At 38.4% G+C, this 26708-nt stretch overlaps 4 protein-coding genes across 6 annotated transcripts; 1 reads left to right on the forward strand and 3 right to left on the reverse strand.

Moving 5' to 3' along the window:
* Positions 1 to 12731: 12731 nt before the first annotated feature.
* LOC113360683 lies at positions 12732 to 14162 on the reverse strand. The gene is made up of 2 exons (XM_026604164.1): positions 13481 to 14162; positions 12732 to 13267 (listed from the first exon to the last, which is right to left on the reverse strand). Exons 1-2 carry the CDS (start codon positions 14160 to 14162, stop codon positions 12732 to 12734), a joined length of 1218 nt encoding a protein of 405 aa, XP_026459949.1.
* Positions 14163 to 16662: 2500 nt separating this feature from the next.
* Positions 16663 to 17753, reverse strand: LOC113360684. Its single transcript, XM_026604165.1, has 2 exons — positions 17744 to 17753; positions 16663 to 17291 (listed from the first exon to the last, which is right to left on the reverse strand). Exons 1-2 carry the CDS (start codon positions 17751 to 17753, stop codon positions 16663 to 16665), a joined length of 639 nt encoding a protein of 212 aa, XP_026459950.1.
* A 1424-nt stretch (positions 17754 to 19177) lies between these two features.
* LOC113358704 (pentatricopeptide repeat-containing protein At5g39680-like) lies at positions 19178 to 24327 on the forward strand. 3 transcript variants are annotated; one of them, XM_026602349.1, is made up of 6 exons: positions 19178 to 21437; positions 21524 to 21600; positions 21726 to 21851; positions 21997 to 22659; positions 22850 to 22931; positions 24190 to 24327. In XM_026602349.1, the coding sequence occupies exon 1, from the start codon at positions 19253 to 19255 to the stop codon at positions 21365 to 21367; it is 2115 nt and encodes a 704-aa protein (XP_026458134.1). In that variant the 5' UTR covers positions 19178 to 19252; the 3' UTR covers positions 21368 to 21437; positions 21524 to 21600; positions 21726 to 21851; positions 21997 to 22659; positions 22850 to 22931; positions 24190 to 24327. The 3 variants fall into 3 exon arrangements, with proteins under 3 accessions (XP_026458134.1, XP_026458136.1, XP_026458135.1); XM_026602351.1 differs by having other exon boundaries at positions 22853 to 22931; XM_026602350.1 differs by having other exon boundaries at positions 22346 to 22659.
* On the reverse strand, positions 23008 to 23848 carry LOC113358705 (probable calcium-binding protein CML45). Its single transcript, XM_026602352.1, has one exon. It carries the CDS (start codon positions 23719 to 23721, stop codon positions 23131 to 23133), a length of 591 nt encoding a protein of 196 aa, XP_026458137.1. The 5' UTR covers positions 23722 to 23848; the 3' UTR covers positions 23008 to 23130.
* Positions 24328 to 26708: the final 2381 nt, after the last annotated feature.

Consider the following 26708-nt stretch of genomic DNA (forward strand, 5'->3'; position numbering starts at 1 on the left):
AAAAATCGAATATCTACATTTGATCTGAAATGCTATCCAAACAGACTATTAATGTTTCAGTAATAAATTTTCTTATTTTTTATGAATATAAATGTGACATTTCCATTGCAATCTAACAACATCAATTGAAAATGAGAATATATGACCGGATCACTAATAGAAAAAGATAAGTGTCAGGATGACTTAATGGCTAAAGATTGATTTTATTTTATTTCACTATTTGTATATAGGCAATTGACTTAATGGCAAACTGTTTTTCAGTTTTATACTTATGGATAATAACTACTAAAATTTGGAAATGATTAATCCATTAAACTATACCATAGATATTCATAAATTTTATAACATTGGAAAACATTTTAAAGCACCTATATAACAAATAAAAATATGGGTATCAAATTATACATATTTTTTATACTAACAATAGCCAATTAAAAATGTAGTTTTAGAAATATCCTCTTGGTTAATGTTGTTATGTATTAGTGGAATAAAAATTTAAAATAAATAAGTCATCTATCTAGAGATGAAGGGAGTATATTTTATTTGAAGTTGGTCCAAGCCGATTCTTGCGAGTAAGATTCGAAACAATTATAACTGGGTGGACGAGTCAAAAACAAGAATTTGCACCCAAAAAAAAGAAAATGTTGTCCTATTGGACATAGACTCCATCTTATATAATTTATTTATATCCATTTCCTTTAGACAAGAAATGAATCTTCATACTCATTTCATATTTAGTTTACTTTTCTGCATTCTTGTGTGACATTATTTAGATCCAAATAAGGTATATAACATTGTATGCAAATTCTATAAATATATGTATTTGTAGATCTGATAGATATTCATAATCACATTATTTTATCACATATAAATAATGTGTAAATTTTGCGTAATGTCATATCTAATACTTCCCCAGTGGTCCCATAAAATTGGATTTTCTGGTTTTGTTCGATTTTGCTGGTAAGAGATTAGAAAGTTGACTTTATAATATTTTCTTTTGACGAAATGAGATGTTTGAAGAAGCTGAATTCTTCTAAGATAAAACAAACCAGTAACTTGATCATTTTTTCTGCTCATTTCAAATTCGAAGAAGCTGAAGCAGCTGATTTCAAATTCGATTTCAAATTCATTTTGTTTGTCTTTTCCAGTAGATGGAAAGAAAAACCCTTTTGTGCCAACTCCATTTTAGATGTTTACCGGTCATAATATTTTATTATCTTTATTTTGTGATATTAAAATTTAAGCTCAAGAAGGTATACTAGCCAGGAATAGAAAGAGAAAAATCCTCCCGCCATGATGACGACGAGTTTCAACTCAGGTCAAGTTATTAATGCTACTGATCAACTAAAATATATTGGAATAAAAATTATACTAGTGGTTTGATTTACTAATAATGATTCCATTGATATTAATTTTACTTGTGTTTCATTGATCTAATCTTGTTAGTGATATTTTATCATATTGAGTCAAAGTTTATCTTGAATCAGGCGCTGAGTCATATTCGATTTAACCCGGAGTTCTACCGTCTTACTTTGGCTATAACGGTTTACCGAAATAATCTCGCCACAACACCCGACAAGCCACTTTGCCCAAAAAAGCAAATGTTAGGCACAACTTAAAAATGTTAAGGTGATGTCACTATAATATAGTGATAGAATAATGACGCCAATGACCAGAATTCAAAATTTTTAAATGTCAAATTCTTTATTGATCAATAAAAAAAAATGAGAATGTCAAGATCAGTGACAACTTAAAAATATTGAGGCCAATAACTTCTAAGCTGACTTCAGTCACAGATATTACCTCCAAAATGAAAACTCCCATTGGCTTTTTACATGAAGAGGTTACATTCTTTTGTTGGAACAAGCACATTGTTTTATTTCACTAAGTGGTAATTGATTTGAGATGAAAATGACCCGCACTAAGAAAAATGACTATGCACTTTATGACTTGTGCGTCTGTACTCACTCTTTTCTATTTCGATCTTACCACAATTTGAGAAACGCGTTTTTTATGTTAGTAAGCACTGGCAAGCCTCAACTGCCACCACCAAAACCCTCTATTAATTTGCAATTTCAACATACACATGAAACACCTCCTCATACTTGAGCATTGAAGTAGTTCCACATTTGGCAACAAGGAAGTTTCCTACTTGCAGTGAGAGCTATAGGGGTCACTAATCAATGTCATGCTGAAAATGGTAAAAGTAAATGCAGAAGAAAAAAATTAATGCATCTCTTATTAGTAAGAAAATTAGTGCGTCTCTGGCGAGCCTCAGCCCAACTGCCACCACCTAAACCCTATTTATTGCGATTTCATTGCAGAAGGAAAACACCACCAACTCATAAACAGGTTTCTTCTCTTTCTCATCTAAGTACAAGTGAAAGTAATGGAGTTGTTTGAAGATCCTGAAGTCTTGAATTCGCAGCAAAAGATGAAAGAATTAGTAACCGTTGTATGTATCAAACATTCAGTCAAAACAATTCTGAAAGCATCTCCAAGAAAATTCTTCTGTATCTTCCTTCTCATCATACTCCCGCTTTCATTTCTACAATTCATGTTGGAAACTAACAATCTGGCACTCGCTATCTGCATTAGCGACGTTTATGACAAATCATCACCTGAATATCTTTATGCCAACTCATTATTTCCGTATGAACAAATCGTTGGCACATATTCTAGCTCCTATTTCTTGTTGAAATTGAAGTCTATCCAGTACTACTGTGTCTCCCTTGTTTTGTTCTTCGCCTTCTATCTTCTGTCCGTCTCTGCTACAACCTTTATGTTGGATTGAGAATTATTTCCCTTAGAGAATAATGTTCTCTAGGAAAATCTTTTATAATGGAAAATACAAGAGTTATGATGGAGATAATTCTCCTTATTCTAAATAAGGGAATGCAAATAATATATATATTCTATTACACCCCCTTAGTCTGAGCGGGAGAGGAGCAAACGCTGAGACTAGACCGAAAACGAACAAATAGCTGACGAGGGAGTCCCTTGGTGAAGATGTCAGCATACTGGTTTTCAGAGGGGACGTGTAGAACATGAGTGTCACCAATACGAACTCGTTCACGTACAAAGTGTATATCGATTTCCACATGTTTGGTGCGCTGATGTTGGACAGGGTCTCCAGACATATAAATCGCACTTACATTATCACAATACATAATAGTATCACGTCGTAGAGGAAGATGAAGCTCTAGAAGAAGGTTGCGAAGCCAAGTAGTTTTAGCAACAACATTAGCCACCCTCCGATATTCAGCTTCAACACTGGATCGAGAAACTGTTGCCTGACGTTTGGATGACCAAGAAATGAGATTGTCACCAAGAAAAACGTAGTAACCCGAGGTTGATCGACGAGAATCAGGGCATCCTTCCCAGTCAGCATCAGAGTATGCCGTCAAACCAGTAGTAGCGGAGACCGAGAGAAACAAACCGTGATGAATGGTTCCCTGAAGATAGCGGATGATTCTCTTGAGGGCCTGCATGTGGTGTTCTCGCGGGTCGTGCATGAATAAGCATACCTGTTGAACAGCATATGAAATATCTGGTCGGGTGAATGTGAGGTATTGTAACGCTCCAACCAAGCTTCTATAAAGAGTTGGATCCTTAATCGTAGGACCTGAAGTTGCATTAAGCTTGGAGTTGGTGTCGACCGGAGTAGCCACTGGGTTACATTGTGTCATTGAGGCACGAGCAATGATGTCCTGAGCATAAACTGACTGAGACAAATTTAACCCTGAAGATGATCAAGTGACAGTAATACCAAGAAAATGATGTAGCGGCCCAAGATCAGACATGGAAAATTCCCGTTTCATTAGATCAATGAATCGGTGTAGCAAAGCATTGTTAGAGGCAGTCAAAACAATATCATCTACATATAGAAGTAAATATGCCGTATCTGAGACGGATTGATAAACAAAGAGAGATGGATCACACATACTACCACGAAAACCACAATTAGTAATAAACTTGAAAAACCTCTGAAACCACGCCCGAGGAGCCTGCTTGAGGCCATATAGGGATCTGCGTAGTCGGCATACATAATCAGGGTGCGCAGAATCAACAAATCCCGGAGGCTGATGCATGTAAACTGTCTCGTTCAAGTCACCATGGAGAAAAGCATTCTTAACGTCCAGTTGATGAATTGGCCAAGAACGCGAAGTAGCAATAGTAAGAATAGTACGAATAGTAGCAATTTTGACAACCGGACTAAACGTTTCAAAACAACCATCCGCATTATATTCTGACGAAATAACCACATTGAACGAATAACATGAGCATCACTTGGTCGTGGTACAAGTTCACATGTATTAGTTTTCAACATAGCACTATACTCGTCTTTCATGGCGGCATTCCAATTTATATCCCTAAGAGCATACAAGTGAGAGCGAGGAATTGGGGAGATATGTTGTAAAGTTTGAACATGGAGACTGAGCCGGTGGATTGGTTTGTGAATGCCACGGGAAGCTCGAGTTACAGGGCGTGAAGGAGCAGGTGGTGAGGGTGGAGAGTCTATAGTGTGTGGAGGGGCAGTTAAGGGTGGAGGATTTGTAGTGGGTGTAGGGGTAGTATTGGGTGGGTGGGGGGAAGGTGGTGAGGTAGGATGGACAAAAGTAGGTGGGGTAGGTTTTGCACCTGTTGAATCATGGAAGTGATGTGCAGGCGTCAGACCTGGGAAGTTTGGTGGAGTGCGAACTGCAGCGGGGATGGATTTACGGCAGGGGGAGATGGATAGGTGTGTGGGAGAGAGTTGGCACTGACGCAGAGAAGATGGGACTGACGTAGAGAAGATGGACCGACGTGGAAGGTTGGTTTGGACTGACGTGGAAGACAGCTGGGACTGGCGCAGTGAAGAAGTGTTGGGACGACGTGAATAAACAATAGGGACAGACGTGGAGGGTAGGTGGGACTGATGCAGAGAAGAAGTGTTGGGACGGCGTGAATAAACAAGAGGGACAGTCGTGGAAGGAGGGTTGGACTGACGAATCTGAGTGGAATCAGGTTCTGTACCTGTTGAAACAGTATTGTTTGGTACATGCGTCAGACCTGGGGAGTTGGGTGGGGTAAGAACAGTAGTGTGGATGGGGGTACGGCAGGGGGAGCTGGACAGACGCATGGGAGAGTAGTTAGACCGACGGTGAGGAGTATATAGGTCAGGGAAGGTGACAGTGGGTTGGAGGAGAGCAGGGGGAATCTGAAAAGAAGGGTAGGAAAGATTATATGATGGATGAACAAGGTTAGGGGAAGACTCTACATTAGAAGGGGTATTTGTATGGAGATTGGTGAATGAGAAGACATTTTCATCAAAAGTTACATGACGAGAGATAATAATCTTGTTTGTGGTAAGATCAAGGCAGCGGTATCCACGGTGGTTGGGAGGAAAACCAAGGAAGACACATTTAGTGGAACGAGGGGAAAGTTTGTGAGGAGTGGTGGAGGAAAGATTTGGATAGCAAAGGCAACCAAAAGTGCGAAGATGTTCATACGTTGGTTGTCGTTGATAAAGAATAGACACTGGTGAGTGGAAGTTAAGGACTTTGGTGGGTAGAAGATTATGAAGATACACTGCCATGTGAAGAGAGTAAACCCAATATTTTGGGGGAATGGAAGCGTGAGACATAAGGGCACGAGTGATATCATTGACACGGCATATCATGCGTTCGGCCTTGCCATTTTGGAAGGAACAGTTTGGGGACAAGAGAAACGAAAAACAAAACCATTGTCACGAGAGAAGGTATGAAAGGAAGAGTTGTCAAATTCACGGCCCATTTCACATTGAAAGCATTTTATTTTACGTTCAAATTAAGTTTGAATGAAAGAACGAAATTCCAAAAATTTTCTATAAACTTGGGACTTGAATTTTAACGGGTAGACCCACAAATAATTTGTGAAATCATCAAGCAATATAAGATAATAACGAAAACACGTATCGATATGTAAAGGAGAGGTCCATAAATCACTATGAATGATATTAAAAGGTGCAAAAGTAGTGGAATTAGATTCATAAAATGGCAATCGAACATGTTTACTAACTTGGCATGAATGACAAAGTGTAGAAGAATTAGTCTTATTACAATAAATAGATTTATTTGTACGTAAGACATCTAAAATGGCCTTGCCAGGGTGGCCGAGACGGCTATGCCAAACATCTGGTGAGAAAACAACAAGAGAAATGGGGGAAGACTGGGATGATTTTGTAGGTGGCACGGCAGAGTTGGTGATAGGGTAGAGCTCTCCAGAACTATCACATCGAAGGATTATTTTCCTCGAACTTAGATCCTTCATAAAAAACCCAGAAGGATCAAACTCAACAGATACATGATTATCAGTGGTGAACTTACGAACAGAAACTAAGTTTTTAATGATATCAGGAACAACAAGAGTATTTTTGAGTTGAAGAGTACGAGAGGGAAGGGGTATAAGCTTGGTACCACAAGCCGTAACCGGAATGCTATTGCCATTGCCAACTAAGATGGATCGTATATTTATAGAATTGAAAACGTTATGTAAAATACCTGAATCAGTAGTAAGATGCGAAGTGGCACCGGTGTCCATGTAGAAGGCATCATCAGGTTGTTATAGATGCATGAAGCTATATGCCTCGGCGATGTCTGTGGGTTGCAGTGATTCAGTTGTAAGAGCTAGGTATGCTTGGCCACGACCACTTCCAGAGGAGCGACCACGTTGGGTGTTGCGGTAATTTGTATTTGGTGGTCTACGGCGTTGCTCAAAATGCTTCCAGGGAGGCTGCGTGGGATAAGGGCAGGGTGGAACAACCCAAAATGGTGGCCAGTACGATGGGTAACTCGGCAGGTAGGGACGTGGCCCAGTTGGCGTCGGTAGCAGTGGCCCATTTGACGTCGGCATCAGTGATGGACTCGCAATAGAAGAATGATTTTTTGGGAACTAGCCCATTTTGGTGGGGGACTACTAAGTGATACAAATGTCCCCCCTACATTATAAGGGGTGTCCTAAAAAATTAGGGTAGACTAATCTACCCTTATTCTAACCCATCATAATAACCCACTAATCTAACCCATTACCCACTAATCTAGCCCACTAATTAAAACCTAAATTAAAACCAAAATCAGTTTTAAAACTGATTCTTCTTCATCTTCTTCTTCTTCTCTTCTTTTCCTCTTCTTCTTCACAAAAAAAAAAACATCGTCGTTAATCGTCGATTCAGAAAAAATTCATCGTCGATTAATCCATCTTTATAAACAATGCGTGCCAAGCAAACACCAAGAATTCCAGGATTGAGTCCGGGTCTCAATCATATAGTGAATCTTCCTAAAGAATTGCTTCTTCAAAAACCACTTGAAAAACCCTTTAGAGGAAGAATACATCAATCAACAGCAACAAATCAGTCCGTTTTAACTGAGATGCAAATCCGCGGGTACTTTCCTTCATACCCATGCTTTTAAATTCGTTTTTTGTTGAAAAAATCGACTAGAAATCATAAACACCCATTGAAAATAGGAGTTACAGAATGTATTTCGGTTAGGAGATTTTTTTCTAACCCTAAAACTGCTAACCGAACCTCTAAATTAAGAGCAGTTCGGCTTGCTCGCAAGCTCTTAGGTCTAAGTCTGTTAACCGAACTTCTAAAATAAGAACAGTTCGGTTTGCTCGCAAGAAAAATTTTCGTCACCGAACTCTACTTTTCCTTTGAAAGAACAAGTTCGGTTTAGTCAACTGTTTTCACTTGGTAACCGAACTCTTGGAATAGGTGGTTCGGTTTGCTCGCAAAAAAAATTCCGTAACCGAACTTCTATATTTTTCCTTTAAAGAATAAGTTCGGTTTCCTCGAAATTTTTTCAAGCTAACCAAACTATAGTCTGTTGGTGCTGTGTTTACTTTGTTCTTTAGTTGTATTTCCTATTTCATTTGATAACACAATGTTCTCTTATGTTTGTTTAGCTAATACTTTGTTTTTTGTTCATTAGGAACAAAGGAAAAAGATTGAGACAACAAGTTGGTTAGGATTTGAAAACTCCCACCCCTCGCGGAGGAAAGCATTTATATTTCCGAAAGCGTGGTACCACAATTGGTAAACATCGAGGGGGCTTGTTACCCGAAGTTGAACAATATAGAGATGATGATGATGATGATGAAGAGAATGATGATGAATAAGTGAATGAAGAGGAAGGAAATGAAGGAGTGAATGAAGAGGAGGAAGAAGAGGAAGGAAATGAAGAGGTTTAAAAACAAAGAGAATATGTTGAAAATATTGAGGAAGTAGAACTAAGATCCGGTAAAGAAGGAGAAGGACAAGAGGAGGAAGATGACGAAGAGGAGGAGGACGATGGAGAGGAGGAAGAAGAGGAGCAATAAGTGGAGCAAGAAATTGTTCCAGTTGTCGAGAAAAAGAAGCCGAAGACGCCTAGCAAAAGATACTCACACATCCCACCTGCTAATTTGTGTTTGGATCCAGTGGAGCCAACTTATGGTACTCCAAAGGATGGAGGGGCAACATTGTTTGGCTACAAACACTCATGGGCTGCTAAGATCTATGCGACAAAGGTATCCTTTAAGTTCATTATTAACTAACAAAATGTTAAAAAAAATTTGGACATGTTTCGTCAAATATTAATAGTGTTATGTTCTTTTCGTAGGATCATAAGGATGCAGTTCGTCTTATAAAACGCCAAAAGGCGTCCAAATGGGATCTTTCTTTGGAGTGTGCCGAGTTTGTAGCGAAGGTTAAAGAATGTGTGTTATACCGAGCTATTGAGTTAGCACATGTGGAATTTGACGCTGTTGTGGTCTCCGCATTTATCGAGAGGCATTATCCCGAGACATATACAATGCATCTTCCATTCGGCGAGATGGGAATTACTCCCGATGATTGACAAAATATCACCGGCTTACCATTGGAAGATAAATGTCTTCGAGAAGTCTACAACCCGGCGATGAGTTATGAAGCTCTTGAAGCATTGGCTCAAAGATTTCTTGGATGGGATGGAAGAAAGTCTCAATGTGAGTTTAGACGTTCTGTGAGGTCCCCTAAAAAAGGCGATGAGTATAATCCATTGGAGCCAAATGGAGCAGCGAAGAAGAAGTTGAAGAAATTCAAGTTGGTTAAATTGAAGGCAGCATTTTCGGATACCAAAAAGAAGGTGGCGAAAGGAAAGTTGGTGATGGACGGGGAGACCCTTAGGCATCATGTCACCGCTTATCGGTTATATATTCTAGGAACCGTCATTTTCCCAGACACTTCTGGAAATAGAGTGGATGCACATTATCTACAGCTTTTGGAGAATCTGGATGAGGTGAACAATTACTCTTGGGCCACAGGTGTGCTTGCTTTTGTTTTAGAAGAGATGAACAAAGGGTCGAGGATTAAGTGTAACCAAATTGGAGGTTACTTAACCCTTGTTCAGGTTAGTTTTTCTACATTGTTAGTTACCTAATTATTCACCAAATTTTTTTGCTTCCAATTCAATTTTCATGTACCTGGATATTTTTGTTCATATTTTTGTAGGTTTGGATTTACGACCACTTCCCTTCATTGGGATTGGCTTCACAAAAGAAACCTTATCCCTATGACCAACCCACAGCAGGGAAGTGGTTGTTTTTGGATGCACAAAAGAAGTCTAAAGAGGAGCAGTTGATTTCATTGAGGGAGAGATTGGATGAACTTACGGTGAATGATGTGGTATTTCATCCGTACGGCGCACCCGATGATGCCTCTGTATATGAAGAAGAAGTGAGTGCTTTCTCGCAAGTCGCGCCTTACTATGGTCCAATTTGGCATCCTAACGGCTACGCAATATACAACCCAAGGAGAATTCTAAGACAAGTTTGTTGCGTCCAAATGGATCCCGACGTGGAGCATGAAAATTTCAGTTTGCAGGTTCAAGGAACAAAGAACTCCGAGAAGTATTTTGAGCCAAAACATGTACCAACTCATGCGGTAGCACATTGGAATGCACTTACTAACTACCACATACCAGGAGGTGATTTGGTACCAACTCCGAAAGATGCAAATGCATGTGAGGAAGATTATATGGAGTTTTATGAAGAAATTAGTCATCGTTTTGTGATTAATAAAGAACTCCAAGCTAAGAATGATGCGGCTAAGGCAAGGGCAAAAGAGAGGGAGGCTAGGAGAGCTCCGAAGGAGGTGCCTATTTGTGGAGAATAAGCTAAAAGGTTATGGGATAATGTGGTAAGAAAATTTCTTTCTCTTATACTTTTCGATTGATTCAAACTATTGGAAAAATATTTACTAGTTCATAAAATTTGAATTAGGTGTTGAAGGGTTCGAAATTGTTGAAGAAGTGGATGGATAAAATCAAAAGTGGAGATCCAATGGAGACTAAGGAACAAACGGCCTACTACAAGCAGTGGGAGAGTCTCATAACTAAAAGAATGGTGGAGCCACGTAGGTCTAAGCAATTAAAAATGGGTCGACAATAAGGTGAAGGTTCAAGTCGCGCTGTGGAAGAAACCGGTGGAGGAGACGAAACCCCAAGTGATGAGGAAGTTCGTCCCAAAACTCGTGGTAAACAAGGAGGTGGCAAGAGGGGTCGTAATAGTGGTCGTTAGTGTTTCCGTATGATTTTGGTTTCAAAAAACATCTTACTTATTGTTTTAGTATGGTTTAATTTGGTGTGTTTGTGTTTTTTAAACAATTACTTGAGGATTTCGTAGTTTGGTATGTATAACACTTTTATATTTGTTTTAGAACCTTGTTTTTGTTTTCAATTTTTATTGGGTTTGTGTTTATTGTGATCTTCCAACCGAACTACTTGTTCGGTGAACTGAGAAAACTACACCAGGTAACCGAAGTTAAAGTTCGGTTACCTCGCAACCTTTTCAATTTTATTAGGTCACCGAACATCAAGTTCGGTTAGCAAATCAGTATTTCTTAGGTCACCGAAATCTTCTCTGAAGACTCAAATTTTTGATTTTGAACTTGTTGGATAAGGGATTCTCTTGACATAGAACAACTCCTAGGTTTCTTTTGGAGTGATTTTAGAATCGTATATATGCTCAGTTTGGCTTTGACCCATCATTAGGAGGTTCGGTTACCTCTTGTATATGCCACAAAACCGAACAACGAGTTCGGTTGGCAGGTCCAATTTTCTTGGTCACCGAAATCATGGTTCGGTTAGCAGATAATTATTTCTTAGGTCACCGAAATCTTCTCTGAAGACTCAAATTTTTGATGTTGGACATGTTGGAAAAGGGATTCTCTTGACATAGAACAACTCTTTGGTTTCTTTTGGAGTGATTTTAGAATCGTATATATGCTCAGTTTGGCTTTAACCCATCATTAGGAGGTTCGGTTACCTCCTGTATCTACCACAAAACCGAACTACAAGTTCGGTTGGCAGTTCCAATTTCGTTGGTCACCGAACAAATAGTTCGGTTACCACATCATTATTTCGTTGGTCACCGAAATCTTCTCTGAGGACTCAATTTTTTGATGTTGGACATGTTGGAAAAGGGATTATCTTGAATCATAAATCACATTGAACATCTCTTAGGTTTGTTTTGGAGTGATTTTGGAATCGCATATATGCTCAGTTTGGCTCTGAGCCTCCATAAAGAAGTTCGGTGACCTACGAAATAGGCGAGTAACCGAACTGATGGTTCGGTTGGATCGCAAGTTTTTATTTCCTCACCGAACTAGAGGTTCGGTTGGATCGCAAGTTTTTATTTCCTCATCGAACTTGTAATTTTGAAATTTAAATGCCCTTTATCTGGCACAAATATAGTACATAATTTTAAAATGATTTACTATATATCCAGTAACGGATACTTTTATAGCCGTTATACACCCAAGCGGTATATATATGTCTTTGATGGTTAACAATTTGTTGCAAAATCTCCAAAAAATGGAAGCTATTACTCCTAAATTTACTCTAGAAGAAGATCTTTCTCTTTGCAGGAACTACATATTATACTATCCAAAGAGAGGTGAAGAACGAAGAATGAATGGTATTATGAGTCAAACTTATTGGGGAAAAATTCATGAGCAATTCATCTCCGACACAACAAACCCTTATAACTGTGATCATATAGCTTTGTTACTCCGATTTGATAAGATTAAAGGGAGAGTTTTGGAATTTATGGCTATGTTTCGGATTGTAAGGAGGTATCGACTTAGGGGTGAAACATACGAGGACATTTTTTTAACATCAAAAAATGAATGACGAAGATGGAAGAAAAAGGATTTCAAGTATGAAGATCATTTCCGCCTCCTTAAAGACTTTTTCATAACGCGTTTCGGATATTAGATGGTACGTAATTTCATTTCCTAAAGTTCGGTAATGTTATATAATTTCATTTCCTAAAGTCCTGTAAAAGTTCGGCAATGTTAAGTAATTTCATTCCCTAACCGAACAATCTTACTTAAAGTTCGGCAATGTCCTGTAATTTCATTTTCTAACCGAACTTCAATGTCAAAATCAACAATTAAAATGTTAAGCTTCTGAACTATGGTTCGGTTACCTGTTATTATTTACATTCGTAACCGAACTTCTTGTTCGGTTACCTGGTAAAATTTGTTAGATTACCGAACAAGTGTTCGGTTACCTGGTAAACTTTTGTGAGATTACCGAACGAAGGTTCGGTAATGTCGATATTTAAATCTGGCAACCGAGCTAGCATCTGGCAACTACATAAAATACAAACATTTACTCAAAATTAATACCACTTTTCAAAAAACATAGTATTCCATTGATAAGCATACTTAGTTCCATTACATGTGTTATTTAATCATCCTCAAGTGATATTTGACCTTCATGTACAATTTCTTCCGACTTCTTCAAAGCACGCCACATCTCCATGTTAGGCTCATACATGATACACCAACCCAACATTCTATCCGGATTAAATGCGGGCCAATATGAGGTTCCACATATTGGAGGCAATGGACAATCGGGTTTTAACCGGAGCCCTATAAAGTGGTTGTTGTTGATCAATGCCATCACACATCTCCTTCGTTTGATTTTCTCGACACATACGGTTGTTTTCGGGGTGAAGGTGAAACTTGCATGTTTTGAGAAGTAATGAACCATACAATTGAATCCCTCGGCGATTAAGTGTCCACATATAGGCATGCTTATCCAATAATCCGATGTCATCGGATGCGCCCCATGAAGACGAAGTTGATACCTAACAAATTGCTCATTGAGACTACCCTCTCCATCGCACAATATTGTCTTGTAAAAAGCCGGATTCTCCTTTAGTTTGGATAACAACTTTTGCCTTATATGAGTGATTGCACACCCATTATTGCGCTTGGCACCTTCAATGAAAGTCCCAAGTTGTTGATTGACAACATGAAAACCACAATTACCATCCGGAGGAACGTCGTCGGTGGATATAACATATTCTCTAATGTATATAGGTAGATCATTCAAATAGTCTTTATTTGGAGTCTCAAGCTTTACGTCTAGGGAAGATGGTTGGATTGGTTGTGATGGACACACCGGACCCTTTTTCTTCAAATCTCGCTCACTTGTTTCCCCTTTCTCCTCAATACTCCTACCCCATTTCTTGGTTTTCTCCAAGTACATTTCCGCGGTATATTCATGGCCACAAGGATCTCTAGTATTTTCGTTTTTCTCACTTTTCTTCTTGCGTAACACCTTTGCATATTCTCGTAGTTGCTTTCTAGTTTCTTTTTTGCTTGGTCTACCTTTTGGTTTGCCTTTTCCCGGTTCATAGACATTCTCTTGTGTTTGTGGATATATGATTTTCCTCATGTCATCCCAAAAAATTTGTTTTTGGAGATTTTTCATGCCACGATACATCTCTAGTACGGTTCTACCCATTTCATTATCACCAAACTCTTCTTCGGCTTCTTCTTCCTTTGGAGGAGGGATGAAACTTAGATGCTTCCAAAATGGATCAATGTCTCTTAAAGGGATTACGCCATGCTCGTAATTGATTATCATATGGCGACAAGGGAGTCCCATAGACTTCTTCATGTTACATACACACACCTCATCCGCCTTGGTTTTCCACTTATCAATCAACTCGACTTCTATAATCAACAACTTCATACATTGCCGAGATACGTTGTAATGGATCCCCTTGAACAATGGGAGGTCGGCATATTTTCCGTTCATTTTGAATATACGACTTTTTTGGAACTTCTCTTTGATTCTATCAATGTCGCGCTTGAAGTAATTTTCCATAGCATTCCACACGGTTACGAAGTTATCAACACATCCAAAGAGATTCTTCTTCAACCGGTGGTGAGCCGACTCTACTAAACTTGTTGCTTGATTTCCCAAGTGTTTATATTGGTTGGTATAGGCATAAACAAACCTCTCTTTGTGTGGTTCCAACCATTGGCGAAGAACATACGATACAACACCGGGGTAATCGGGAGTATCCCAATGGGCGATAAACTCCGCAAGATTTAGATAATACTCTTCCTCGGTAAGGGACCAACACAATGATTCTCATTCACCGTTGAATGCAACCCATTTAGCGTAATTTATATCGTATTGTTTTTCAACTTTCTCTTTTGCATCCGCTCGTTCTTTTTCCGGTAGCATCTTAATTCCTTCATACCCTATTTTCTTGGGTGGACAAATTATTGGCTTGCACCTATTCATCAAATTACACCATATATGGAACGTACAAAGCATATTATGTGCTCGTGGGAACACTTCCTCTATTTCCTTCATCAATGCGACATCATTATCCGTCATTATAACCCCGGGGATATCATCACCTCGGAAGATTTCCTTAACTTGTTGTAGAGCCCAAATGTAACTAGGTTCTTCCTCATCTCTTAAGAAACAAAACGCCACGGTAAACGGTGACTTTGTCGAAGTACGCCCAACAATATTCAACAAAGGCATCTCATACTTGTTAGTCTTATAATTGCAATCCATTATTAGAACTTGATGAAAGCATTGAGTCAATTGGACACTCGTCGGATGCGCAATAAAGAGTTGTGTTATCTCTCCTACCGAATCCACATCCTTTTGAACCACGTAGTTTTTCTCTTGGGCTAAAAGAAATAATTGTTGCATCACTTTTCTATCTCTCCATTCCTTCCTTTTAATTGTCTCAATTGCATGGTAAATGGTGGACAAAGATGAATGGTTATCCTTGTTATCCTCCTTTAGAATTTGAAGCATTTGAAGCGGTGAAATATTCATTTTCCTCATTTTAGCTACCTTCTCCATCTCTTTAGGAGTTAGCTTTGCCGCCATGAAGTATCCTTCAAGATTCTCTGGACGAGGGTGGTTATGACGACCTTCCATAACCCTATAGAGAACCCATCCATCCAAATCTTGGTTGTAATTAAATGATAGCTTGAAGGGGCATTTAATCTTCTTTGAGAAAGTTTCGTTCTTCCTACCCGTCTTTCCTTTATAAACATAACCCTTCCTCTTGTGGCTTCTTTCGGGATCACCGCTTCTCTCACAAACCATTTCAAAGCGAGTTTTGATTTCTCTCCCATTCAACACTAATACGCACATGTCTTTTGTGCATGTTGTCTAGCCAAACTCTTTGCATCTTCGGAAGTTGTGAATACCAAGTCATTCATGTAGTGATGGGATGTGTCATCGTACAAAATACCAACCGGGGAAGGTTGGTTTTCCATTGGTTCAATTAGATCACATGTAACCTACAAGTAATAGCACAACGTCAATACCATAAACATTTAACAATTAAAGTTCGGTAATCTAATTTTTTATCAAACATAACCGAACTCAGAGTTCGGTTATGTAATTTCCAGAAATATATTTGTGCCTTACCGAACTCTTTATTTTCAGTTTCTTGGTGAAAGTTCGGCCATGAAACTGAAAACATCGACCAAACCGAACTCTGTATTTTCATTTTCTTTGTGAAAGTTCGGTTAGAAACGAATATACATATTTTTTGCGACATTACCGAACTCAAAGTTCGGTAACCAAGGTATTGATATCGACTTAACCGAACTATGCACTGTTAACTCTATAAACATAGTTCGGTTCCATGTTCTGGGGATTGCATAACCGAACTCTAAAAAACCACCATTAACATGTGGTTCGGTTACCTACGTCTGCTATATTTAGTAACCGAACTACACATTAAGAACAGTTCGGTTACCTCGCAAACCAAATTTGGTTACTGAACTGGGTTTCTCCTAACCGAAGTTTTTCCAGAAATTTGAGTTTTGGCCAAATTTTTGCACAATTCAACCTACATTAATAAAATATGAGGCATACCTGAGTACCCATAGCTTCATCTTCAGGTTGTGGCTGATAAAATCCATCATATGTTTGGTTAGGTTGAGTTTGTTGCAAAAAGTTTTCATCATCTAACAAATAACTCATTTCCGGATCATTAGAAGTATTGACAAATAAACTATGAGGTGAAGGGGGTTCTGATTCTGAGGATGAGGTATCATCACATGAATCACTCAAATCATAATTACAAAACTCAAAAAAAGATTTTTTTGGGTTCAACACTATTTTTCTTCATCTTTTCTTCTTCTTCTTCACCTCTCTCAATAATTCTGATTCTAACACAAGTATCCTATTAATAACTCACTAGTCTAACTAATCATTACACTAACACTAACTAATCATTACATTACACTAACACAAATTTTATTACAAAGGGCTTTTCTGGTATTAACAAAAAAGAGGGATAAGGGGTGGCTGGATTTTACTTCAAATATCCACCCCAAAATCACTTGGGTAGTCCCCCACCAAAATGGGCTAGTGCCCAAAAAATCGTTACAATAGAAGACATACTTGGGTTAGGCCCAGATCGTCTGTCACCAGAATGGGCCTTTGGGCTGCGCTTGCTGGAGTGCGAGTAAGAACGAGAGCTGGTCTTGTTCGTTGGAGAAGAAGCCGCAGCTAGGGCAGTTGGAGATGCTGTGATTGAATGTTGTGCTCGTCGGATTTCTTCAGTACGGAGTTGAGATCGAGCAGCATCAAAGGTAGGCATGGACTGTTGTATGAATGAAGCGACAATGTTGTATTCCTCCGGAAGACCGTTAACCAATTGGATCACAAGACGTTTGTCGTTCATTGGAAAATCAAGGTCACTCAAGCGATCGGACAGTGATTTTAGTTTGTCACAATAATCATCAACACTAGCACAATCAGAGAATTTAAGATTCACAAACTTACTTTCGAGATGTGCAGCACGGCTGCCTTTGTTGTCTTGAAAAAGAGTCTTCAGGTGATCCCAAATCTCCTTTGCGGTTTTTCCTTTCTTGAGAACAGTAAGCATCAAATCCTTGGTCATGGTGGCGAACATCCATTGACGACAGAAAGCATCTACTTGTTTTTCTGTGACGGCATCAATACCTGCAAGTTTTGTGGAACCATCAATGAGAAAAAGCTATTTGTGTGCTTGGAGATGGAGCTCAAAGAGAAAAACCCAAGACGAATATTCATCTTGTTTGATATCAAGGATAACAGGATTAGGTGTTTGATGTTTGTGACGGCAAAAGCCGGGTGAAGAGATTTCTTTTCTCCTGCCATTGTTTTAGAGTTTTAAAAAAGGAATCGATGGTTGACTGATACCATGTTTGATTGGGAATTATTTCCCTTAGAGAATAAGGTTCTCTAGGAAAATCTTTTATAATGGAAAGTACAAGAGTTATGATGGAGATAATTCTCCTTATTCTAAATAAGGGAATGCAAATAATATATATATTCTATTACTTTACTCTATCTACTCTTTACCTTCCCAAACCCTTGTCACACATTTCTATTCTTTCATCTGTTCCTGGTATCTTCAAACGTCTTTCAATCACCTTTTGTCATGCTGTACCCTTCGTTTTCCTGAACTACATAGCTTACTTGGTTGTGCATACTTTGTGTTGTATGATTCTTATTACTTTGATTCTTGCAATACCGGAAATTGATCAGGTCCTGGTATCTGTCATAGGTTTCATCTTCTTTCTCATATATCTTTCAATCTTCCTTGCTGTCCATGCGCGTTTTATAGCAAGGTGGAACTTCGCTAATGTGATTTCGCTTGTTGAACCAAACATTTATGGTTCAGGAGCCATAAAGAAGGGCAAAAAACTCTTGCGGGACAGGAAAACCATACTTAGCTGTTGCTATTGATATTGTTTGTTTTGGAAACTGGGTTATGAGCCATGATATGAACATCAAAGCAAGGGTATTTGTATGTTGCTTATCTGTCATGACACTGGCAGTGGTGAACTTCGTGGGGTTAACTGCTCAAATTCTCTGTTCGTAATGATAATCGTGTTGAAGGCAATCAGTTGGAAGTTTAAGTGATGTGTTTGGAATGTTATCAAGAAATCTGCTAGGCTATCTAAGTTCTAAACATTCAATTTCTCTGCTTCTTTTATGTTGTGCATATATGCACCTTACACTATACCGTTTTTTGTTTTTCTTATCCCATTAAACTGTTTAATTTCTTTAGAGATTGAACTGCAAAATGGTGAATTTCGTATGTAGTTGCTGCCTGTTTTTTATGTTATACACATTCGCCTTACATATACAACTAGAAAGAGCTACTTTTGAATCTTTATACCACCAAAATTATACGCTCTCTTCTTTTTGGATTTTCCTACTGATTCTAAATGCAAATAGGGATGAAGTTCAAATGCAGGTAGCCAATACTTTCTCAAGCAAGCTCTGCTACTAAGCCGTAGTCATATGTCGAGGTTCTGCAAGTTGTTATTGCTGTTCCTCAGAGTCGCTGTGTCAGATAGCAAATACAGATTTTAGTGCAACACTAATTTCTACCAGTCAGTTGGTGCTGGTACTATGTACTTGCCATGTCATTCGAAATTCTTTCCAAAATGCAGAGATTTTGTCAGTTTCATAAGTTATTCTGCTGTTCGATTTGAGATTACTAGGGCGGTTCATGCAACTGCTTGTCGTATTTTCATATTTTGCATTGTTCCTGTTGAAATTCGTATCATTTGTTCATGACTCTTAGTCTAGTCTATGCAGAGATGGTGGTCTCAAATTCAGGGATCTTAATCGTGCTTTGAATTTTGAGATAATACTCTCAAAATAGCTCTCAATTATGTTGAATTCATGGATGCCTTCTCTTTTTAACCTTTTTACCCTGTGGTAATTGTTGTAATAGTTTGGGCAGGCAAGGAGCCTTTGAGTGAACCACATGTGGTACTGGCCCATAGCGGTTGGCCAAAGCATAGCCTTGGCTATCCAAAATGCTGCTTGCTCTTTGGCCTCTTTCCCCTTAACTGTCGCTGGTCCAATCAAAGTAGAAATAGCTTCTTGATTTCCGAAAGACTAATGGGAAGTCTTCCTTGAACATCATGAGCATCTCAAAATCACTTCTCAAAAAACTCGCTCTCCCTGCCTTCGCCTGCGCACCAAAGAAAACATTTTTATCTCTTGAAAACACCATCAAATTGCTGAAGATCTCAGCTGATGATAGAAACTTAAAACTCGGTAAAATCATCCACACCCAGTTGATTATATCTAATCAACGTAAAGAACTGAACTTGACCGAAACTAATTGTCTTATCAATTTTTATGCCAAATGTGGTGAGGTTTCAGTAGCGCGTAAGTTGTTCGATCAAATGCCTGAAAGAAATGTAGTTTCTTTTAATGCTTTGATGACTGGTTATTTGCATAAACAACTTCCTTTAGAGGTTTTGGAATTGTTTAAAAGCATGGATACATGGGAGTTACAACCGAATGAATATATTTTTGCTACAGTTCTTGCGTCGTGTTCTGATGTTAGAGCATTGGATGAAGGTAAACAATGTCATGGTCACGTTTTGAAATCTGGATTAGTTTTTCATCAGTACGTGAAAAATGCTCTTATTGATATGTATTCAAGGTGCTCTGATGTTAAAGCGGCATTGGGAGTTCTTAAGATGGTTCCAGGTTCCGATATTCTTTCGTATAATTCTATAATCACTGGGTTTTTAGAGAATGGGCATTTAAATGAGGGATTGGAAGTTTTGAGAGAAATGGTGGATGGGTATTTGGTGATGGATGGTTTCACTTATGTTACTGTCCTTGGACTTTGTGCCGGTTTGAAAGATTTGAAGTTGGGCATGCAAATTCATAGTCAAATCTTGATGAGGGAAGTAGAAATTGATGGCTTCGTTGGTAGCTCTCTTATAGACATGTATGGGAGATGTGGTAAGCTCTTGTATGCAAAAAGTATTTTTGATGTCTTGGAGAAACGGAATGTGGTACATTGGACGTCAATGATGGCAGCTTATGCTCAAAAAGGGTGTTTCGAGGATGCGTTAATTTTATTTCTAAAAATGGAACTTGCAGGTGTTCTGCCTAATGAATTCACGTTTGCTGTTATGTTGAATTGCTGTGCTGGGTTATCTGCTTTAAGGAGTGGAGATTTGTTTAATTCCCGTGCAGAAAAGTGTGGATTTAAGGCTCATTTAATTTTTGGGAATGCTCTAATCAACATGTATTCGAAGAGTGGTAGTATTGAAGATGCTCAGCGAGTTTTCCTGGATATGGGTAACCGAAACAATGTAACATGGAATGCAATGATATCTGGGTATGCTCATCACGGACTCGGCAGGCAAGCTCTAGTTGTATTTCAACAAATGATAGCATCTTTTTGTGTCCCCGACTACATAACTTTTGTTGGAGTTCTATCAGCTTGTGGTCATTTGGGTCTTGTGGATGAAGGTTTCTATTATTTGAACACTTTAATGGGTAAATATAGACTCGTGCCTGGGATGGAACACTATACTTGCATAATTAGACTTCTCGGAAGAGCGGGGTTACTTGATGAAGCTGAGAAGTACATGAAATCTACCCCTGTCCAGTGGGATGTGGTTGCTTGGCGTACTTTGCTCAGCGCTTGTCATGCTCACCAAAATATTAGTTTAGGGAAGAGAATTGCAGATATATTACGAGGGTTGGATTCCAATGATGTTGCAACATACATTTTGTTGTGTAATATGTATGCCAAGGCAAAGCGGTGGGATGAAGTTGCAAATATTAAAAAGCTGCTAAGAGGAAGAGGGATAAAGAAAGAACCTGGGGTTAGCTGGATACAGGTAAAGAATAAAACCCACGTTTTTGTTTCTGAAGACAAGAAGCATTTGGAGTCCAAAAAGATCCATCAGAAAGTAGACGAACTGATAACTCAGATAAAAATGTTGGGCTACATGCCTGACATTGGTATTGTGCTTCATGATGTTGGAGATGAACAAAAGGAAGAGCATCTTAGTTACCACAGTGAGAAGCTGGCTATAGCTTTTGCTGTAATAAACACACCCTCAGGAGCACCAATCCATGTGATTAAGAATCTTAGGATGTGTGATGATTGTCATAGTGCAGTCAAACTTATTGCACACGTCACTGAAAGGAAGATAGTTGTAAGAGATGCAAACAGGTTCCATTGTTTTGAAAGGGGGATTTGTTCTTGTGGGGATTACTGGTGACAATCTCAAGAATAGCAGAGAGGCCAGGCAGCTATCTATTGAGAAGCCATCACACTTAGATGCTGTCCAGGTATATTTACACTATTATTCTTGCATCCAGATTTCCAATTTGTATTTCTTTTATGGCACCAAAAACATTTTCTTTTGGTCTTTCAGGTCACAGATACTGGAGAGCATGCATGCCTGAAAACATACTGTTGGGCACTTCAACATATTTCTGTTGGCTTATATAGGTAATACAACTCACTCATAAGCATAAATTATGACATTTCAGATAAATATTCTCTACAATATAGCCAAGACTTTGAGTTTCTCCAAGGGATAGTTTGCTTATTCTTCCAAGTTTTCTCGCTTCTAGATTTGTTGAACGTAACAGAAGTAGATGCGATATGAGAGAAGGAGGGGATCCAACATTCACTCTTCTATTGAGTGTTTGGAAGAAAATTTAAGCAGCCAAAAAAATTTGTCGAGTATATTACTGAAGGTACAAAATCACTTTTATCGGATGGCTTGCTTGTTGATTATCGCTATAAAATTGAAAAATTGTGGAAGTCTTGCAACATTGAACAATTGCAAATATTACAATGCTGTATCAGTGTTATTTATCTTCTTTCATGTGGTAAATTTAGGAGCCCCATTATCAAGCAAATGTGGATGGTTGCATTCAGTACCATGGTCGAAATCTGGTTCCTAAAAATTAAGATGGTTTTTGAAAACGGGGTTCCCTCAATTTCTAAGATAAAGAACAGAGTGATTCAGTTAACTCATGAAGGGAGTATAAGATTGAAGGGGAACATGTGAAACTCTACTTAAGATCTACAAATCCTTAAGATTTTTAGAAATTCAATGTAGGCATGTTAAAGTTATCAAAGCTGTGCAATGCTTTTTCAGATTACCTCTTCTGCCTCTCTTGTTGCTGTGTTTTGATGGAGCCTCGAGAGGAATTCCTTGACTGCCTGTTTATGGATATATTTGCAGAAATTGTCAGGGGGATATATTTCTGTAATTACATTGCAGAAATCAATGCTATATTATTGAAGCCATTAAATGGGTTGTAGAGCGTGGAAGAATGAATTTTCGTATTCAGTCAGATTCTACAGCTGCTATTAAAGCTTTTATTACAAGGAAAATTCCACGGATTGTGCTGGCTAGATGGTCATGACTAGAAAATATGCTTCGATTTTTGGAATTTAGACATGGGTTCAGAGAAAATATGCTTCGATAATCAGCAGAGAAATAAATTTCTCTGCTGATTATCTGGCCAAGAAAGGTGTTCGATTAAATAAAGTCAGGTGTGTAGTTTCTCTTCGAGACCTGCCTCTTCTTTTTTGTCTTGATGGAGCGGCCATCTGAATCATAAATTATATTCTGTCAATATTTCTACAGTTTAATGCTGGTTATTTGGTAGTGAAATTTCATTGATTTAGCAAAAACGACAAATATCAGTGTTATTTATCAGGTAATCTCTGTTTCGATGTACAGCAGAAAACTAGTGGACGGAAAGGAATTTGGAGAAGCTCTATATGGGAGTGTTCATCAGCCTCAGAGTCATGCATATATACTTGTAAGTGCATCTTGCCTTCTTGGTTGATAGAGAAGGCTTCTACTATGCAGAAAAAGTTTGTTGATATTCAGTTGGATGCATTAATCTAATCTACTTCATTCATATTGATATTCAGAAAATTGTTAATAAATCGACAAATATGTCTAGACTTCCTTTGGTAGAGGAAGAAAAAATAGATAGTCTTACAGAAAAAAAGGGATCAGCAAAAACTGTTCTCCATTAATTTCACAAACTCATTAAAATCTATCCTTCCATCGCTGTTGTCATCAAATCTTCTGATCATTATATTGCAATTCTCCAATGATAATCCTTCTCTGATTCCCAAAGCAGACAGAACCTTCTGCAACTCAGTTGCATCAATGAACCCATCCCTGTTCTCATCAAACACATCAAAAGCTCCTCTCACCTCGTCGACACTCGGCTCTTTCTCCTCAAACAAACCAAGTAATTCATCCAAACCCAATCTCTCCTGAATCTTTTCACCGTCCTGACTACATGTTAGCCTCATCTTATGCATCGCCACCTCCACATCTGCTCTGCTTAACTTTCCATCATCTTCTTTTTCCTCTTCTTCGCCTTCATGAATAGTACTTAACTTCTGATTCACCAATTCAGGCCTAAAGCTTCTCTTCTCATACTGACTCTTTGATTTTTCAAAGAAACACAGAAAGCTTGAGTAAAACTTTTGAATTTTAACAACCCACTTGAGAATTCCATGGAATACAAGAACCTCAAGTAGGGAAGAGATTGAAATACCAGATGACAAGGCGTTGGCTGATGTTTTCTCCATTGTAAGATTACGTAGAACAATCAAATTTATTTCAAAGTTGAAACTAATCAGCAGCTAACTCTAACAGATGGCTTTGTTAGAAAGAATTAATGAATGGGTTTGTTCAAAGGGGTGTTGGGTATATGTAGGCAAAGTTGAATCCATCTAAATATGGAATTTCAAAGGAAATAGCAGTCCTGGTGATGCGTGGAAAGTCTCTTGTGAAAGTGATGGAAGCAGAAGAAGTAAACCGGAGAAAGCCAATATTGTGGTCATTGGAAGGAAGGAGTTTTTTTATGTTTTTGTATGGAAACAGGGAAGTTTCCTGCAGATGTATTTGGAGTTAGTCTACCAAAAATTGCGTTTTCTTGAGCATGAATCATTGACTAGGAAGAAGAATCTTTTATTGGGTTACCTACTTTGTACTTTCTTCTGTAATTTGGGATTCCGCTGGATTTTCACTTGTTTGTTTTTTTTCTGTTCTGCCAGGTCTTTGTTGGCTACTTCCAGGAAAGTGGAGTCGTATCTTAGTGGAAAGTCAAGCGTAACACTTAAAGATTTCTTTACGTGCCACGGCGCATTATGGATTTTCTAATGCGAAAATCAGTCTTGTAATCCTGAGAAAGATTTATGGATCCTCTCTGATTAAAATAGTAAGCTAATTTGCATTACTTACTCTAAAGATCGATAATAGGCAAGACATCCCCCCTACTGTTGACTTTACCGTCTTTCCCAGTTATATTTTTCATACTTCATCCACAAATCCAAGTTGGATCTTCTGAGCAACTCTAGTGGATACAAAAGAGTGAAGAACCGGCAATGAATACGTCAAAGGGACTCAGAAACTTCATCGTCCACTAAAGACTCTTATATGAATTTAGACTATATTTGGGAGCCAACTGCTAGGGAAGCTAAATGACTGAAATCATTGAAGTCGGAATCCGGTCAGTGATCCGTAGTGAATGGAATTTACAACTTCGGCAAGAAACAGGGTGGCGGAATATCGACTTAATTTACCGGCACCGGTTGCCCCATCACTACCACAGTCTTTTTCTTTTCGTATTGGGAACGAATCGGCCATGATCAGACTGGCCGGAAAGTTGACCAGTGCTGCTGAAATAGAAATCCTAATAATTAACCTTGATTTTGTATCGGACCCACTTCATATGTCTAAGATTAGCTTATGAGCCCCACGTCAGATTCTGGGTTAGGACCATCTTTGTGGGTCCCACTTCAAGCTGTCGATGTCTAACGGAATACAAGCGGCTTTTCATCTACCGGTATATAGGGGTCCCGCTTTACACCCCTGTGTGTCATCTAAAACAACCACAAACATTTTCCTCACCCTACCCCACCAGAAAAAATAGGGGATCCGTTTTAAAATATAACCAATTAAAAATCGACACATAGCGGTGCATTTCTTATACAGGTAGATAACAAATATTTTCAGACGAAATATAGATGTCACAGAAGGCCTTGGTGAGAAATGTCGTACAGAGTCGATGAGCAAAAGCTGCAGAACTCAATGAGCAAAACCGAAAATGCCAGTCTTCCACCAACCATGTCCATCATGAGAAGAGCCCTCTGCTAATTCCTATCCAATGGTTTAAACGCTAAGATCAATGCCACCTAATGATGAAAAGAAGTGGGGGAACTGTAGCAGCTTTGGAATAAAACTAGCTCTTCTTGAGTCGTGGGCTAATTGCTAACCGTATTTTTGGTAAGCAATTAGTCCACGACATCGATAATAATGTTTCCAGAAACCGTATTTTTGGTAAGCAAATGTTTCATAACGAAAATTGACATACCAACATAATAATGTGGTTATTTATGATGATCAGTAGTGTTTTAATAGATAATATGTAAAAATTTGTGAGGAAGTCCCTCTTACGACTTATTGCCTAAACCCAAGTTGTCACATTACACATAATGGATTGTACATGATGAATTTGGCTTGGATAAAATTTAAGTGCATAAAGCTATCATTTACAGGTTTTCCTGGAAACATCAGATTTGTAAATTTTGGAGGAACCCAAATTTGGTTCCTCTTTCTTCCATGAACCCATCATTAAGATGGTATATATATGTAGCCCAATGTGTAAGATCAACGGCTAAAACAACAGTTTAGATTAGATTTACTTTTTAATGTTCGAGGATTAGACAAGCTTAACCTTAAATATTTGTGAATTGTTAACATAAATATTAAAATAAATAATCGGTCAGTGAATTTGTTACCACATTTTTCGCAAATTAAAGTTACTCTCATAAATTTCGGCTAGTTAATTAGTTTAAGATATTTAGTTACGATTATATTTTTATTTTTATTTTTATTTTTTTTTGTTTAAGCTATTTTATTTATGGGTTTGAAAAAATAGAATTACAAATTATTAATAGAAGAGAGTTTAGATGGTAGCCGAGCAACAAGCTGAGCACTAACCCTTTTCTGAATAGCAACACCCAATTTATGAAAGATGAAACTACCAAGACCACTACCAGTGTCATGACTAACTAAATAATTTTTCAAACGCTTAAAAAACATACAGTATCATTGCTAAGTTCTCCTAAGGTAGTGAAGGCTAGCACACCCAAACCATAACCATGCAAAGTACAGACATCCAAATATTTAGAACGTTTACGCGCGATTGCTTTAGAGATAGCTTGGCCTGGGACGAAAGCACGAACACCATCTCCAGTAAAGGGAGAGACAACTGTGACATCCATACAAACATCTTGGCCATTTTTCCAGTTGAGAACAAGGATATCTGCTGGACGTAAATCCTTGTTAGATGCAGACAAGAAACCCAAACCAACTTCCTTACGTACAGGAACACCAGCCTTAAAACAAATATTCGCAATTACATCGCGTACCAAGTCATGTCGGAACTTCAGACCAACATCATTAGCACAGTAATGCGCGTAATCACCAAAGATATCCATAGGCTTATTACAATAAGAGCACAACCCGTCCTCAACAAATAAAGGGATACCAAGGCGATAACAAACTACAT

Source organism: Papaver somniferum, chromosome 3 (assembly GCF_003573695.1).
Source record: "Papaver somniferum cultivar HN1 chromosome 3, ASM357369v1, whole genome shotgun sequence".
NCBI lineage: Eukaryota > Viridiplantae > Streptophyta > Magnoliopsida > Ranunculales > Papaveraceae > Papaver > Papaver somniferum.

Excerpts from the sequence above, each read along its gene's own strand:
- LOC113360683 (XM_026604164.1), bottom strand. The coding sequence starts at position 14,162 with ATGGAAAATTACTTCAAGCGCGACATTGATAGAATCAAAGAGAAGTTC. Across the intron at positions 13,268-13,480 it reads TGAGGAGAAAGGGGAAACAA|GTGCCAAGCGCAATAATGGG; the intron begins GTGAGCGAGATT and ends CTTTCATTGAAG.
- LOC113358704 (XM_026602349.1), top strand. The coding sequence starts at position 19,253 with ATGAGCATCTCAAAATCACTTCTCAAAAAACTCGCTCTCCCTGCCTTC.
- LOC113358705 (XM_026602352.1), bottom strand. The coding sequence starts at position 23,721 with ATGGAGAAAACATCAGCCAACGCCTTGTCATCTGGTATTTCAATCTCT.